We start from the raw sequence: 19338 nt of genomic DNA, 5'->3' as shown, positions 1-19338 counted from the left end.
ACACTTGTTTTAAGATCTAAAGCAAGAACACGTGTGGATTTTGAGAATAGAGGGGGCGTGGAGGGATGTAACGAAGTCGGCCGCCAACGTACACTCACCTGTTCTGTTGAGAATAACACGTTTCGGAAGAAGTGCAAAGTTCAGTCAATTTAGTAGAGGAATTCGGACAACACACCAGATGTGGCCAGACTCCTCCGTGCCAGAGATAACAGATGTGAGCGGCGGCGTGCCAACCCGACTTGCGCCGCAGTCCACGACTCTCTAAATCACTCTCACTCTCCACTACTGCATTTTGTATATAATTTATTTTTCGTTTCGTGTCGAACTGTGAGTGCTGAAATAATGGTGTAGCGATAGTGGAGTAACAGTTGACGTTTCCTAATTACTCAAGATAGCCCGATCCGTAACTGTCTCGTATCGATGTGAACAATTCTACTTTTAATTGTATTACTACTCAATATTTTACTTATCCAACTGTGTTTCAAAATGCGTTTCATATCAACAACGGCAAGAAATTAATAAACAATAACTTACTTACAAATCGCTTTTAAAGAACCCGGAGGTTCATTGCCGCCCTCAAGGATCAATATTAGGTCCCCTACTATTTCTAGTGTTTATAAATGATCTTGCCCCCCTAATAAAAGAAGTAGGTCATCCCATATTATTTGCAGATGACACAAGTATAGTAATTACAGCAATAACTCCAACACATTCCAATCTTCGACAGAGGAAATTTTCTTCAAAATATGTGACTGGTTCTCAGTCAATAAATTGGTATTAAATTGTAACAAAACTAACATAATTCAATTTAAATCCTGTCCAAATTCAACCTCGCAAATTTCTAGCGCAATAATTAACAACAGATCCCTATTAGAAACAACAACAACCAAATTTCTTGGCTTAAATATCGATAATATGTTAAATTGGAAAAATCATATTAAAGAAATTACCCCCAAACTAAATTCAGCTTGTTTTGATTTTAGATCTAGGCAAAAGATAGTAAATATCAATACCTTAAAAACAATATACTTTACATACTTCCACTCAGTAATGAGTTTTGGAATAATATTCTGGGGAAATTCCACAGATAGTAACAGTATATTTCTATTACAAAAAAGAGTAATTAGAATAATAGTAGGTGCCAAATCTAGGGAATCGTGTAGAACTATTTTCAAAAACTACAAATAATGCCCATGGCTTGTCAGTATATCTTTTCATTAATAATCTTCCTTCTATGTAATCGTGAAAACTTTGTAACTAATTCAACAGTTCATAGCATAAATACACGTCAAAAAAATGACTTTCATACTCCATCGGCAAGTCTATCGTGCTATCAAAAAGGAGTGCGTTATATGGCAGTAAAAATGTTTAATAGCCTCCCTACCGATATAAAAAATGAAACTCAAAACATAAGATTATTTAGGGCCAAATTAAAGAAGTATACCTAATTTCTCACGCCTTCTATTCTGTAGGTGAATTCATGACATTCAATAACACTTCCTGAAATTGATACTAAAACTTTGTGTTGTAATAGTAGACTATATTGTAAATCTCGTCTGTATATATTTCATCTAGACTGTGACTATAAATTAAGACTTTATAATAGTATTAAGTTTTTTTGACTTGTTCCATATTCTAGCTGTAAAGCAATGTATGAATACCATGGAATGTTAATAAATACAATTCAATATAATAAGCCCTATTCTGAGCAAGATTAATTCAGTCCCTACCATCATAACCTAACTCCCTCAAATCCATTTTAATATTATCCTCCCATCTACGTCTTGGTCTCCCCAAACAACATTTTCCTTCAAGTCTTCTAACTAACGCTCTATAGGGTGTAAGGGGTATAAGTGCCATTATTTTAACTGATTGCTCATGTCATAAGCAACAAAAAATGTTCTTACAATATTTTTCTAATTGCAATACTTAAGTAATTATTAAAGTTTACAATATTAGACGTTTTGCAACGTTTCTGGATGGGGAGGGGGGTTATAAGTACACAGTACAGCTCAAGCGGGTACAGACGAACCGGTACAAAACAGATGCTCTGTTTTAATGCAAAAGCGGACAATGACAATACTGTTGTTTACATAAAACGAGCAGCAAATACAAACTTTCAATCTCATTAATAGAACATTATGGTAAATTTACATTTTATGTAACAATTTTGCTCCATTTTTTATTGTACGTCTAAAAAATAAATAATAATGGTTTTCTGCACAAAATCACACGAACTTTATTCTAATGCAAAATTTTAATCTCTCCCGTTTCCGTAAAACAGTATCATTTTTAAACAAATTTCTGATTGTGTGATTTTCCAAACGGGGTAAGAGACTCCTAGTTTCTAAAAATCGTTGAAAAAACTGCTACAAAAGTTCGCCGATTAGGTAACCTTCTTTGAGGAAAACGTTGGTAGTACATCCTTCTTGCCTCACTTGAATTACGACGTCTTTTTCCATAAATTAGTAACATGTGATATTCCTAAACTGTGAATGACATTGTAAGCTGTTTATCGAATACCCTGTACTGAACTGTCATCTGCTCGGCAGTAGAGCTATGGACAGGGAGCTTGAACTCAGCTGACTCGTACTTACGTCTATGCAGAGTACTGCCTGCTGAACGTTGCACCGTCTCTCACGCCAGAATATTAACAAATTTAAGGATGCATTTTATTTAATTTCACGAGAACGTAATAGAACACACAAATATTTATTTAAACTAATATTAACTCTTTGCTAGATATGCCTACTGCTGTAATAATTGTTTTCGTAATTCTACTAATGCAGTATAACGCAAATAAAATAAGAAAAATATTTTTTCTGGGAAAACTATCAAGTTTTGACCCTATATTGTATGGACATTTTTTTGATCTTATAGGCCGTCCTTGACGACTGTGGAAAGGACGGCACTTATACCCTTTACACCTTGTATAGGCATTCCTAGATTTACCCATGCGTACTACATGCTTTGCCCATCTCAAACGTCTGGATTTAATGTTCCTAATTACAATGCGTGCAGTTCTGCGTTGTGTAACTTTCTCCATTCTCTTGTAACATCATTCCTCTTAGCCCCAAACATTTTCTTCTCTGAAACCCTTAACCTCTCTCCCTCTCTCAAAGTGCGAGTCCAAGTTTCACAATCATACAGAACAACCGGTAATATAACTGTTTCAAAAACTCTTAACTTTCAGCTTTTTCGAGAGAAGACTGGATAACAAAACTTCTCAACGGAATAATAACAGGCATTTCCCATATTTATTCTGCGTTTAATTTCCCTCGAGTGTCATTTATATTTGTTACTGTTGCTCCAATACTTGAATTTTTCTATTTTTTCAAAGGATAAATTTCCAATTTTTGTATTTTCATTTCGTACTATGTTCTGGTCACGAGACATAATCATATACTTGTTTTTCTCCGGGGTTTACTTCTAAACCTATCTCCTTACTTGCTTCAAGTAAAATTCAATAATAATAATAATAATAATAATAATAATAATAATAATAATAATAATAATAATAATAATAATAATAATAATAATAATAATAATAATAATAATCTTAATATTGATAAGAATGAGTGAGGAAGACTAGTTGGAGGCGAATTACGTAGGAGAAAAACTATTTTGGTTCTCAAACAACTCTATTTCATGAAGCATAATAATAATAATAATAATAATAATAATAATAATCTTGATAAGAATGAGTGAGGAAGACTAGTTGGAGGCGAATTACGTAGAAGAAAAAATTTTGGTTCCCAAACAAGTATGATAATAATAATAAAAATAATAATAATAATAATAATAATAATAATAATAATAATAATAATAATAATAATAATAATAATAATAATAATAATAATAATCTTGATAAGAATGAATGAGGAAGACTAGTTGGAGGCGAATTACGTAGAAGAAAAAATTTTGGTTCCCAAACAACTCTATTTCATGAAGCATAATAATAATAATAATAATAATAATAATAATTGTAATAATAATAATAATCTTGATAAGAATGAGTGAGGAAGACTAGTTGGAGGCGAATTACGTAGAAGAAAAAATTTTGGTTCCCAAACAAGTATGATAATAATAATAAAAATAATAATAATAATAATAATAATAATTTTATATTTGATATTTATTGATATTTATGTGCTGGACAACAGCCATAGGTCAATAAAAGTCCAGCACAGTATAATAATAATAATAATAATAATAATAATAAATATATGGGAAATTTTGATAAGAATGAGGAAGACTAGTTGAAGGCGAATTACGTAGGAGGAAAACTATTTTGGCTCCCAAACAGTTCTATTTTATGAAGTATAATAATAGTAATAATAATAATAGTAATAATAATAATAATAATAATAATGAACACGTGAAAAAATTATAACAATGAGTAAAGAATATTGGTTGGACCGTGTACTATGTAGATTGTAGATGAAGAACTATTGTTTTCGTTAATAATTTTTGTACTTATAAAATAATAATAATAATAATAATAATAATAATAATAATAATAATAATAATAACAATAATAATAATAATAAACACCTGGAAAAATGATATGTGAAGAATACTGGTTGGACCGTGAACTGTGTAGATATGGAAGAAGAACTATAATTTTCGTTACTAACTTTTTGTACCTATATAATAATAATAATAATAATAATAATAATAATAATAATAATAATAATAATAATAATAATGAACACGCGAAAAAATTATAACAATGAGTAAAGAATACTGGTTGGACCGTGTACTATGTAGATTGTAGAAGAAGAACTATTGTTTTCGTTAATAATTTTTGTACTTATAAAATAATAATAATAATAATAATAATAATAATAATAATAATAATAATAATAATAAACACGTGGAAAAATGATGATATGTGAAGAATACTGGTTGGACCGTGAACTGTGTAGATATAGAAGAAGAACTATAATTTTCGTTACTAACTTTTGTACCTATATAATAATAATAATAATAATAATAATAATAATAATAATAATAATAATAATAATAATAATAATAGTAATGACTCACAAGAAGCGTGGCCTGCTCCTCGTCGCGGGGGCACAGCGCGGAGGGTGAGTTGCGAGGGTTCTTGTACACGCGTCCATCGTCGTCCACCTCCTCAGAGATGCTGCTATCGTCCTCCGCGGACTCTCTCTGGGCGGTGCGCTGGGAGCGTCTCCTGCCGCTACGACCATCTGCAACAAATAATACTATTTAATATCCAACCCTTTTCCGTTTAGTCCGGACTTCTTCTGACTTAGTTTCCTTGGCTATGGAATTCTGTAGGAGATCCCTAAACACATAATAGGTACACAAGAATTTTTAACCCAGATCGTCATATGTTTCCCCTCATAGATAGTCGACTGAAAATGGCGGCTCCGTTCAAACGTTTTGGTGAAGCTAACGTTAGTGAAATACAGTTTTAGTACCGTAAGTCAATTAATATCTTTTAGGGTGCTATGCATAGACATTTCGCTAGCCCGCGCTACGAGCGTGCTAAACTAGCCCCGGCTATCGACTAATTACTTGTACAGGATTCATATCATATCGCTAACACTGGTTTATGAATATGAAAAACATTAATTCGCTGATCATCCACCGGAAGCCCGCGCTAAGAATGTCTATGAATATGGCTCTTATTGTTTTAGAGTACTTTATTTCTTCTAATCTTTATATACTTTCTTCTGTTTTTATCACCTCCCTACCATTTGTTTCTTTGTTTGCCAACATTTCAAACTGCAAATTCTTTAAGGTACTATAAAACATGCGTTGCGATCGTCATTTGTTTACCGCATTATATTATAGTCAACTGAAAATGACGACTCCGTTCAAAAGTTTTGGGGAAGCTAACATTAGTGAAATAGAATTTCAGTAAGTCAATCAATATTTTATTGTATTACTATACGTTATTTCTTCTAATCTGTATATACTTTCTTCTAATCGTATAATAGTCAATTAAATCCCACTCCAGTTTTGATTTTCTCTAGATAAATTAAAACCTCTAGTGAAATTACTGTTGACTATTTCGTTTATATGACATCATTCCATTTTCGACCAATGAAGTGTAAAGAAATTTTGAATTCCAACCAATCACAGTCAGACTTTGCTATAATTTTTGCAGCTAGATTTATCGCTATCAATTTATCGCATGGTCGTTCTTTTGTTTAGTCGTGGTCGTCAACTGTTTCCCCGTGAATTGATGATCATGAATACATTAAGATGCAACTACACGATTAAACGTTTCTTTCAACTTTAAAGCAATGAATGCAAGATTGATATTTAATATTAGGCTAATTAATATATTTATGCAGTGAAGACGACGTTCAAAACGGCGCACCATGTAGACACAAAATCTTCATGCATCCTAATTGAACGTCCTTTTAAATTTGATTCTTTCAATATTCTTCCCAGATTGCACGCATACGGGATTGGAATATTGAACTGTGTAGATGCAGCTTTAGTTCCGTTACACACTACAGCGAGAATGCGTTTGTCAAGCTATAAAAAATGCTTTCGTGTAGCACTCATTGTAAATAACGGTCGAAACAAGACACAGCTGACATTGGTCCTGCTTCCACAGGTAGGCCTAACGTAACCTATAAAATTGTAGCCTATAACATTTGTATTGAAATTAAACAATTAATAGACGTTCAAATTTATGTAACATCATCCCATATCAAACCCAATGACCTTGCATAGTAATAATCAGGGAACGGATTTATATGGACTAAAAATATATGAAATATGTAAATATATATGTAGTTATTTTTACCAAAATATGGAATTAAATATGGATTTTTACCAAAATATGGAATTAAATATGGACTTAAAATTATAAAAAAATGACTATGTACGTTAAATATTGGTACATTTTAATCAAACTAAACAAAAAATATAATGGACGTACCTTATCTTCCAATGTAGTTTCAACAAAACACAATTTTTATTGTCTGTTACCATAACAATAGGTTACAAACATTTCTTTCAAGTGCTGAAAAGTGAATCTTCTTCTATTGTCTCTGAGGATAGATTTATACTGGCTAAAAGAGCGTTCGACGTCACAAGAAGTAACTGGTACATAATTCAATTTCACAATGTCTGCTGGGGATAAGTCCAAGTTAATCTTCACTGTTGATTCACCACTCATCACAGCAACAACCTTTTGTAGTTCTTCATATCCAGGGTTTTTTGAAAGTACAGTGTCCACCTTAGCTCTTACTGCATCTGCAACTTTACCTCTACCACGATTCAGTTGTTCCACAGTACTATTTATAATTTCAAAACTTTCAGATAGTGAAAGGTGCCTATTTTGGAGACTTTTGAGCGTTTTTATGATGCATGAAAATGTATGCTGAATGTGAGCTAAGTCATTCTTCACACTTATGTCACAGGTAACTGTTTTCGCAGTATCAATTGAGACTGCATCTTCAGAGTCCAATGCAAGGAGAACATTGTTAATAGAGTCTATATGTTCGGCATAATATTCAACTGCTTCTAGCCATGTACCCCATCTAGTTAAAATTGGCTTTGGTGGCAATGGAATTTCAGGGTACATTTCTTTCAACACGTTAACTCTACTGGGAGCTTTGAGAAATACTTTTTTCACTGATGAAATCAACAAATCTACTTTAGGGAAATTGTCTCTGACCACTTCTGCCACACGATGAAATGCATGCGCCACACAAGTAAAATGAGTCAATTTAGGATATACAACAGATAATGCTTGTCCAGCTTTGACCATATAAGGGGCAGCATCGCTAATAAAGAATAACACATTATCGTACATAATACCCTTTGGCCACAGGATACCCATAGCTTCGTTGAACAGTTTAACTATAGTTTTGTTATTGCACTTTTCTAGAACATCACAATGTAAAAGAATTCGTTCAGAATATTGTTCACTTAACAAACCGATAACTACATTACCAACAAGTCTACCTTCTTTGTCGGGAGTCTCATCAATGGAAACCCAAATTGAACTATCTTTAATTTCATCTCTTATCTTCTGTATTGTCTCATCGTAGATGGATGGAGCATACGTCTTCCTAAGTGTTGACTCATCCGGGATTGTATGTTGAGTATATTTTTCAAGGAATTCCCTGAAGACCTTATTCTTTAGTTTGTAGAGAGGAATATCAGCAGAGATGAGAGAACGGCACAGGTCGATGTTAAACTCAGATCTTACATTCGATGTTGTTGGTTGTGTTAAAAACAATTGTCTCTGCTTGGAATTTAGTTGTTTGTTGGCCTGATGTTTACTAGTTGTAATGTGTTGTTGCACCAGGAACTTTTGTGTAGATGATACTGCACACTGACACAAATTACAAAATAATATTTTATTGTCAGTTGATAAACCATCTTCTTTAAATTCTGAAATGTAACTTGTTAGTTTTGATTTTAAATTGACTGAATGACGTACTTTTGGCATATTTACCGTCTTTATAGTATGATTTACAAAACTGAACCTATGTGTACTCTGACTGGCATTTAACTGTTGAGCTGCACAACTGAAGTCTGTTAAAAATTTTAAATTAAATTAATACAGTTTTGTAACTTACTTTCCCATTGTTGATAGGACTGCTAATTTTCAAATAACTCTGATGTTAAAGGGATTACTGAACATGTGTTTAAATCTCTATTGTTGAAATGTATTTTTAAAAGTTAATGGAATTTTGTTTTGTTTTATTGTTAAACCTAATATAATATGGACTGTTTTATATGAAATATGGAAAATATATGGAAATTAACGAAAATATGTACTAAACTCTAAAATATGGAAAAATATGGAAAATAAAAGTAGGATTTTTCAACCCTACACATTGTGAAACATAAAGATAATGCAAAATATAAATTATATTAGCTTTATAAGTAAATATGTATTTACATATAAATCCTTTCCCTGGACTAATAATAAGGTCCTTTCATCAAACTGCCTTCCGTATGGCGTAATAAAATTCGTGTTTTAATTAGGCCTATCTATACAGAGATGGCTTCACTGTGTAGCAACATGTCTCGCTGTGAATACATAAGCATTGGTATATAGCTGTCCCCATTGTTACTGTTAAATTAAATTATGATTTCAGCAGATAACGAAAATGTATTTATGTTATAATAATAAGAGAAAAATGCAGTACATGTAATTAACATTGTTAAACCTGTATTTCGCAATTGGCATTACTGAATAATAACATCGAATTTCTTTATTGCAGTAATCGATATTCATCTACGAGCATTTCAACTTCACAATGTCTGAATAGGTTAAGTATTCGTTAATAAACAATTATTAACATTTTGTGACCGATTTTTAGGGATATATTATTTATATTTTTATTTTATTCACGAAATAGTCCTAATAAATGCCACTCGAGGTCTGAGATTTCCCAAATAAATCTCAGACCTCGAGTGACATTACTATAGATAAATGTTCCCGAAGAGTTTTTTATAAGGAAAATCCATCACAGTGAAGGTAATATAATCTACGAACAGTTATCCAATTTGCAGAACCCCCTGTACAACTTATATAGAAAGTAGTCCGAGTATAACGTATACATCCCCCAAGCGTGTGATTGATTTTGTAATGTAAAATTGTAAGAACAGTCGTCTTGATGTTCCTGACAACCACAAATATCGCGTTTCCGTAAATATAATTTTACGTCTTTAAAATATTTTATTCCGAACTTAATTCCCCAATATCATTTCACTTCTTAATAATTATTTAACTTATATTGCAGAATGTCACATTTAACAAGCTATACAGGGTGTTTCAAAAATACGGGGCATAATTTCAGGTATATATTTCCCACATGTAGACAATCAAAATAGTTCATTACAACATGTGTCCGGAAATGCTTTATTTCCGAGTTATGACCTTCACAACATTGAAATTCACCGGAACATTTTTCTTTCCGCAGGTCGTTGCCGTCAAAGGAGACATTAAGAGGGCACTCTGACACTTCATTCCGAGGCGAAGGTTACATTCAGTGTTGTGTAGGCGTTAGACTGTGCGACATGTATTCAAATCAAGAGCTGGCAGAGATACACTTCATGTACGGTAAGGCGGACGGCAATGCTGCGCTGGCTCGTCGTTTGTACCAGGAGAGGTACCCACAGCGACAATGTCCAGATCGGAAGACATTTGTACGTCTCCATTACCGTCTGTGCGAGTATGGAAAATTTAACTCTCCTGGTTTGGGAAGGGGACGACCAAGATCTACAACTCCAGAAGTACAGGAGGAGATTCTGGAGGCTGTGAACATGACTCCTTCTATCAGCACACGAAGGGTAGCGTTGCAAGTCAATGTTCCTCATACGACTTCTGGAGACTGTTGAAAGAGTATCAATTGTATCCTTATCATTTGCAACGTGTACAGGCCCTGTCACCAGCAGATTACCCTGCACCAGTTAGGTTCTGTCAGTGGTTCTTGCAGCAGCGTGGTGTAAATCCGAACTTTCCTGCCTTAGTATTATTTACAGATTAAGCACAGTTCACACGAGATGGCATAACAAATTTCCACAATCAGCAAGTATGGGCGTATGAAAACCCACGTGTAACTGTTCCATCTCATCACCAAGTGCGGTTCTCCCTCAACATTTGGGCCGGTATCATTGGTGATCGATTAGTTGGACCCCATGTACTTGTAAACAGACTTACGGGGCAGGCGTACACAAACTTCCTGGAAAACACTATATCTCATGTTTTAGAAGACACTCCACTGATCAATCGTCAACACATTCACTTCTTCCATGATGGCGCTCCTGCACACTTCAGTCGTACGGCTCGCCGGTACTTGGATCGAAGGTTTCCTGATCGATGGATAGGTAGAGGTGGCCCAATTGCTTGGCCTCCACGCTCACCTGATCTGAATCCTCTCGATTTCTACTTGTGGGGCCATTTAAAATCATTGGTTTATTCGTCTCCGGTGCCTGATTTGGAATCCCTTCGGAATCGAATTGTGGCATGTTCTGAGGACATACGCAATACTCCTGGAGTTTGGGATCGTGTTCGCAGGTCAATGAGACATCGATGTGAGGTCTGTGTTCAAGCAGGAGGTGGAAATTTTGAACATCTTCTGTAATGACAACGACCTGCGGAAAGAAAAACGTTCCGGTGAATTTCAATTTTGTGAAGGCCATAACTCGGAAACGAAGCATTTCCGGACACATGTTGTAGTGAACTATTTTGATTGTCTACATGTGGGAAATACATACCTGAAATTATGCCCCGTATTTTTTAAACACCCTGTAGTATCAAGTCAGAACATCGAAATAACCGTGACAACCTTCTTTCACAACTGATGTACCTGATCAGTAACATCCATTGCACATATTAATGTTACGATAATTTTAAAATACAGAATGATTGATATAGAACTAACATATTTCTTTCTTTCTTTCTTTCTTTCTTTCTTTCTTTCTTTCTTTCAAAACGAATGATGCTAGCCACAATGTGTTATACCTCAAATGTAGAGTATATTTCGGACATTACTAACCTCTATAGCAAATGTTGAAAATTCTTTCTTTATTCGGCTGGAAATTCACTTAATTACCAGTTTTTAACGTCAAATTAAGCAGGAGTTTTGATTCCCTGTCATGAGATGCGCAGATGTTTACTATTATGGATTACGATGTTTGCCTTTTTCACTCACCAGAGATCCAGTTGTTTCCAATTTGTTTACCAGTCCCAATATTGTGTTTCTTTGGGTGGGGGGGGGGGGATTACGAACACCAAATTCTCTCTGGTATGCCCTTTGAGTAGCTGTAATTCAATTCGTAATCCAGTATTGCTTCACAAGGAAGAGTCGTTGTTTTAATGTGTACCGCATTTTCAGTGACTAAAACAAAATGTCGAAAACAACTGCCAACAATAAGGAATAAAGAATAAACATATGAGCATCTTGTTACAGGGAATCGAAACTTCTGCTTAATTTGACTTTAAAAATTGGTCATTAAGAGAATTTCCAGCCGAATAAATAAAGAATTTTCAACATTTGCTATAGAGGTTAGTAATCTCCCAGAGATACTCTACATTTGAGGTAGCCTATAGGCCTAACAAATTGTGGCTAACATCATTCGTTTTGAAATAAAGAAAGAAAGAAATGTGTTAGTTCTATATAAATCACTCTGTAGAATCAATATCATAGAATATGTTTTAACTCATAACGGTTGTCAACAAATAATGAAATATAACTTCATGATTCTTACTGAATGTCGACAGTTATAAAGGATGCATTTTATAAGTAAACTTCTCTACAAAATACTTCAATAATATTTTAACTTGTTCATTTTATACTCATTTTTGTTAACTTAGTTTAGGCTATTCACTGTAGCTCTAACCACTCTATAATTTGCAAACATGTCATGTAAAACATCCCAAGCAACATACAATTATTTTTGCGTTGTTTATGTACTTAAACTATTTAATCTATTTCATATTATATGTACAGAATAAGATCTGAAGATTCTCACTGTCGAACGAAAACGTTTGTCGTAAAATCATATTAAAATAAATTTATTGAATTAGATAAGCCTTAGACGGAAATATTATTAGCAGACATAGTATCTTGGGGACAGATGAGTTAAAGTTGACTACAACACCAAGGCTCCGTTTTTTATAGCGGCAAAAGGGGGAGGTATATAGAAACATAAAAACTCAAGAAGCGTTGTTTACTGTTGAATGAGTGTTGACCTTGTAGTTCAGAATCAGGCACGGATCTTTGAGTTTTAATATTATACAACTATGATGGTCGTCTAATGGACATAAAAACTGCTTGCAAGAACCGAAGGGTTACATAAAAACACTTATACAGAATTAAATAATATACTAAAAATGAAAATAGCCTAAATATATGTCTTATTTAATGGAATGTACTATCGTAACATATTTTAAAATAATTTTGCCTTAATTTTTACATAGATTGGCAACTTTTTATTTGCGTATTTTTCAATAAATACTTTAAGGTGAAGATTTTGTAGTTTAAAGAATGGGATGCCAGCCTTTACCACAATCTCACACAAATCCAGTTAAAATTGTGATTGTTTATTTGAAATGGAATTACCTGTTGACAGATCTTAACTTTCGTTTTTCGATGCAAGATCTCTATTTTCTGTGTGTTTTCTAGTGTTACAATGTCTCTTTACAATATTGAGTTTGTCATCCCGTATACACAGTTTGCAAGTAATATATTCCCCATTCACTTCAAAACACTCGCCTCCAAATTCTGTCACAAATTGTTGCTTCTTAGATCCCTTTTTCTTCGCCATGATGTACTTACTACAGATGCACTATCTATGCAGATAAGTAACGTACTGACGGGTAGTTACAAACTAAATGTGTGTCGTAGTGAACAAATAGTTGTTTATTTCATAGTGTTCGTCCCTACATAGTCTGTTGTGTACAGTAGTGGTAAAAAAACCGGACCGACCCTTGTATTTGATTTCAGAGCCTTGTGCTCTCCAGACACGACAGACTGTTAACTAAGACTTTAGTAAATTTAAAAGTCATATTGAGTTCAGATAAGTTTGTGAATGATAATATCAGATAATTAGTTTTTATTTTCAGTCAATCACTTATCATGTTAAGATGGCAGAAGTAGATTCTGTTACATCAAGTAACAAATATTAATAAACATAATGAATATTTTCGATTTACTTTTCAAGTCATAATCAGGTGATAGTTTACTAACAAACAAGTACATTTGAACCTAGGTGAAAAATACAAAGACTATTACACTCTTACTACGTCATACTACTTTTGACCAATAAAACGGTACGAAAGGACGTATTTCAACCAATCATGGCTGCTTATCGCACAATTTTATCGCGTCCCTAGCATTTGTTTAATTTTATCGCGTCCCTAGCATTTGTTTCTTTGTTTGCCAACATTTGAAACTGCGCTGGTCTGGACGTCAAAAATATATATAAAATTACAAACCACTCCAGTCGTTGCACAGCAGTTTCAAATATGACTCGCATTGGCATTCAAGAACAAGAATTAATAAAAATCACTGATCATACCTATGCATCTTCTGAAATCCGATTTACAAATAAATGAAGAGCACCATTCGGAAATCCTGATTAAGTTGAATACACCATGTAGGCCTAAATCAACGAGTTCCACTTCTATTATGCACACGTCCAATATAACATCAATTGAACCACCAACCACATTCAAATTTGAAAATTGTACATTCAATAATTATTCCTTTTAAAATTATTCATTCGGAAATTCTGAATAAGTTGAATACACCATGTAGGCCTAAATCAACGAGTTCCACTTTTATTACGCACACGTCCAATATAACATCAATTGAACCACCAACCACATTTAAATTTGAAAATTGTACATTCAATAATTATTCCTTTTAAAAATTCATGTTTATTTTTTATGTCATCGTCGTTAATTAAAACTTTTCTAACACTTGTGTATATTAGTTAGGTTATGTTATAGCTTCTGCTCTGAGAGGATAAAAAGAACTTCTGCTATATGATATTATGGATAGTCACGTATCAGAGATTGTTTAATATTAAGATTTATTGAATAGTAATCATTACAGTGTCTGTATAAAGACACTACTGCCATCTAGCATGCATCTAGCGTAATATTTGTAATGTTGAGATGGTACAATAATACATTTGAAGACAGTTGTATTTTCGTAAGTCAATTAATATTTTATTGTATTGGAGTACTTCGTTACTTCTAATTTTTATATAATTTCTTCTAATCGTGTAATAGTCAATTAAATCCCACTCGAGTTTTGATTTTCTCTAGATAAATCAAAACGTCTAGCGAGATTACTGTTGATAAAGCACATTTATAAAACACAAGTAAAAAGTTTAACCATGCTTACTTTTCTTAAAGTGGTTAAATGGCGTACATGGTATTAAAGTAACATTCAGATACCATGTGCGCCATTTAATCACTTTAAGAAAAGTAAGCATGGTTAAACTTTTTACTTGTGTTTTATAAGTGTGTTTTATCTTTATATTTTTACCTACGTTCAAATGTACTTGTTAGTTTACTAACAATCACCTGAAGATGACTTGAAAAGTAAGTCGAAAATATTCGTGATGTATATTAATATTTGTAACTTGATGTAACAGAATCTACTTCTGCCATCTTAACATGATAAGTGATTGACTGAAAATAAAAACTAATTATCTGATATTACAAGACTTTCGTGGTTCGAATCCTGCCTGGGAAGGAAATTTTTTTTTGTTCCTTATTCAAATTTATTCCCAATACTTTTCGATTGCAGCGATATTTTACTACTTAATTAACTTATTGTTCCCAGAACATAAATTTTACAACCAATCGAAAAGTATTGGGAATAAATTTGAATAAGGAACAAAAAAATTTTCCTTCCTAGTCAGGATTCGAACCAAGAAAGTCTTAGTTACCAGTCTATCGTGCTCTGGAGTGAACAAGACTCTGAAATCAATTACAAGGGTCGGTCCGGTTTTTTTGCCACTACTGTACATGTGCCGCTATTGCAACTATACACAAGCTTATACTCCAGAATTCAGTTAACTAGCAAGCATAATGTTCCCCTCAATCGATCCCCAGGATGCTTTTATTTATTTATTTTATTTGGTTATTTTACGACGCTGTATGAACATCTAGGTTATTTAGCGTCTGAATGAAATGAAGGTGATATTGCCGGTGACCACCTGGTTTCGCGGCCCAAGATGCTATGTCTGATTATTACTAAAGATTGTTAACCGGCTTATCGGCATCATAATGTCTATAAAATTTATGAATGTATGAGTTTACTTTCCCTGATGAGAAAACAAACTTTTTTTTTTTTTTCATTATTTTTAACGTAGGTGAAACTTTTTTGTGTGTCTTGCATTATTTTGGTTTGTGTTTTACATTTTGTATTTCAACGTTGCTCTATCGCAGATTTGGGATCTCCTTTCCCTGAAAGCATGACTGCATGAAATGTATAATTTTAATCTGTGTTAGACAAAATGTTTCAAAGAAATCGATGGCGGAGATGTCCAGTACGCCGCGGCCGAATATGTAAATGGCAAAAATGTACAGCGGGGCCCGCTCGTCTTGTTGGACTCTTCATTCATATGGATGAATGGCGCTTAATGAAGACTGCCTCGGGCTGCAGATGTGAGGAATATTAAAGCGAAACATTTTTAGTTGCTTTGCTTCTCCGTACAACGGGACGCTTTCACGTTCGATCCGCATCAAGAGCCTCGCCTGCCATCTCAAGAAAATTGATATTGGAGAGTTCAAGAAAACTTAATTGATAAACATTCAGTCTGGTTAAAATCGATTGATTAAGCCTACAAGCTCAGAAAATGTCAATATTTAACAAGCATATAGCAACTCAAAGGTCTACTGAAGTTACGACTTGGGAACGGATTTCTTCATCAAACTCTTCATCTTTCCGTTCGATTCGTCTCTACATTCCCCTTCACTTACTTCTTGTCCTATCCAACCACATCTTATCTTCTCTTTCACTTTTCACTACTCTTCGATTTCTTCTTCACTTATTTTTCCTGTTTTTTATACCTTCTAGTTTTAATTATACTTTTTCTCATAATTTTATTTACTGTACTTTCTCGAATATTCTGCTCACTTTTCTCGAAATATACAAGAAAATAATATGTAGTAGTAGTAGGCCGTCAGGCCTTCTCTGCCCTTCTACCAGGAGATTTCAACTATAATATGAAGAATAAAATTACAATTAGTATTAAATTTACAATTACAATAAAATCAAATTACGAAAAGATTACCTGACTAATGAAAGCTAGATAATAATTTATCAACAGTAATCTCACTAGAGGTTTTGATTTATCTAGAGAAAATCAAAACTCGAGTGGATTTAACTGGCTATTACACGATTAGAAGAAAGTATATAAAGATTAGAAGTAACAAAGTACTCCAATACAATAAAATATTAATTGGCTTACGAAAATACAACTGTCTTCAAATGTATTATTGTACCATCTCAACATCACGCTAGAGGGCAGTACTGTTTTATGATTATGTTTTCTTGTTATCAGTTGTGCCAACTATGGAATCTTCATTGAACTCTGTGGACGGTTACTAGTCAAGAAGGCTTTGTTGATTCAGTTTCATTTTTATTAAAACATTTGCATTCCACTTCAATCATCCGGATCCCAGTAATCAACGTCACTTGACAGATGATTTTCAATAACTCTTAATATTAAACAATCTCTGATACGTGACTATCCATAATATCATATAGCAGAAGCTATAACAAACATAACCTAAATAATATAAACAAGTGTTAGAAAAGTTTTAATTAGGGATGATGAAATAAACAAGAAACATTTTAATTAAAGATGATGAAATAAAAAAATAAACATGAATAATTTTAAAAGAAACAATTATTGAAAGTACAATTTTCAAATTTGAATGTTTTAGTGGTCCGTGGTTCAGTTGATGTTATATTGGACGTGTGCGTAAAAGAAGTGAAATCGTTGATGTACATGGTATATCCCTCAACTTATTCAGGATTTCCGAATGGTGCTCTTCATATATGACCAGTGATCTTTATTAGTTCTTGTTCTTGAATGCCAATGTGAGTCATATTTGAAAGTGCTGTGCATCGACTGAAGTGGTTTGTAATTTTCTGTTTTTTGACGTCCAGACCAGTGCAGTTTGAAATGTTGGCAAACAAACAAATGCTAGGGTAGTGATAAAAATAAACAAATGCTAGGGACGCGATAAAATTAAACAAATGCTAGGGACGCGATAAAATTGTGCGATAAGCAGCCATGATTGGTTGAAAGACGTCCTTTCGTACCGTTTTATTGGTCAAAAGTAGTATGACGTAGTAAGAGTGTAATAGTCAACAGTAATCTCACTAGAGGTTTTGATTTATCTAGAGAAAATCAAAACTCGAGTGGAATTTAATTGACTATTACACGATTAGAAGAAAGTATATAAAGATTAGAAGTAACGAAGTACTCCAATACAATAAAATATTAATTGACTTACGAAAATACAACTGTCTTCAAATATATTATTGTACCATCTCAACATTACAAATATTACGCTAGATGCATGCTAGATGGCAGTAGTGTCTTTATACAGACACTGTAATGATTACTATTCAATAAATCTTAATATTAAACAATCTCTGATACGTGACTATCCATAATATCATATAGCAGAAGTTCTTTTTATCCTCTCAGAGCAGAAGCTATAACATAACCTAACTAATATACACAAGTGTTAGAAAAGTTTTAATTAACAACGATGACATAAAAAATAAACATGAATCATTTTAAAAGGAATAATTATTGAATGTACAATTTTCAAATTTGAATGTGGTTGGTGGTTCAATTGATGTTATATTGAACGTGTGCGTAATAGAAGTGGAACTCGTTGATTTAGGCCTACATGGTGTATTCAACTTATTCAGAATTTCCGAATGAATAATTTTAAAAGGAATAATTATTGAATGTACAATTTTCAAATTTGAATGTGGTTGGTGGTTCAATTGATGTTATATTGGACGTGTGCATAATAGAAGTGGAACTCGTTGATTTAGGCCTACATGGTGTATTCAACTTATTCAGGATTTTCGAATGGTGCTCTTCATTTATTTGTAAATCGGATTTCAGAAGATGCATAGGTATGATCAGTGATTTTTATCAATTCTTGTTCTTGAATGCCAATGCGAGTCATATTTGAAACTGCTGTGCATCGACTGGAGTGGTTTGTAATTTTATATATATTTTTGACGTCCAGACCAGCGCAGTTTCAAATGTTGGCAAACAAACAAACAAATGCTAGGGACGCGATAAAATTAAACAAATGCTAGGGACGCGATAAAATTGTGCGATAAGCAGCCATGATTGGTTGAAATATGTCCTTTCGTATCGTTTTATTGGTCAAAAGTAGTATGACGTAGTAAGAGTGTAATAGTCATAGAAAAACAAAGAATATTTTATATTTACTGAATTACAAATTAAACCTGGAATAACAAAATTGTATAGTGATGAAATTACTGGATATTGAAATATTTTGTGATAGATTAAGGAAACTATTTTCAAGAAATCAATTACTGACCAAGTGCCTAGTTAGTTTGCGTTTGAATTCAATTTTATTTCGACAGTCCCTGGGTAGCGAATTCCAGAGTTTTGGCAAGGCTATTGTGAAAGAAGATGAGTATGAGGAGGTGCGATGGGATGGTATTGTTAGTATTGTTTCATGACGAGAGCGTGTGTTCAGTTTATAGTGGGAAGAAAGATAAGTGAAGCGAGACGACAGGTACGAAGGGATAGAAGAGTTCAAGATTTCGAAGAGAAAGAGAAGTGAATGTAAATTTCTTT

General features: G+C 33.3%; 1 protein-coding gene across 13 annotated transcripts in view; it reads right to left on the bottom strand.

Moving 5' to 3' along the window:
- The window catches only part of Hasp (Hig-anchoring scaffold protein), a 797842-nt gene that overhangs the window by 466358 nt on the left and 312146 nt on the right, over positions 1-19338 (bottom strand). For all 13 annotated transcript variants that reach the window (XM_069820307.1, XM_069820300.1, XM_069820301.1 and 10 more), the window contains exon 2: positions 5050-5216. In XM_069820307.1, the coding sequence (XP_069676408.1) occupies positions 5050-5216 (167 nt within the window). The remainder of the gene's footprint in view (positions 1-5049; positions 5217-19338) is intronic.

This window comes from Periplaneta americana, chromosome 3 (genome assembly GCF_040183065.1).
Source record: "Periplaneta americana isolate PAMFEO1 chromosome 3, P.americana_PAMFEO1_priV1, whole genome shotgun sequence".
In the NCBI taxonomy this organism is placed as follows: Eukaryota; Metazoa; Arthropoda; class Insecta; order Blattodea; family Blattidae; genus Periplaneta; species Periplaneta americana.
The sequence above is the reverse complement of the archived record's forward strand: the minus strand, read 5'-3'. Positions and strand labels throughout refer to the sequence as shown.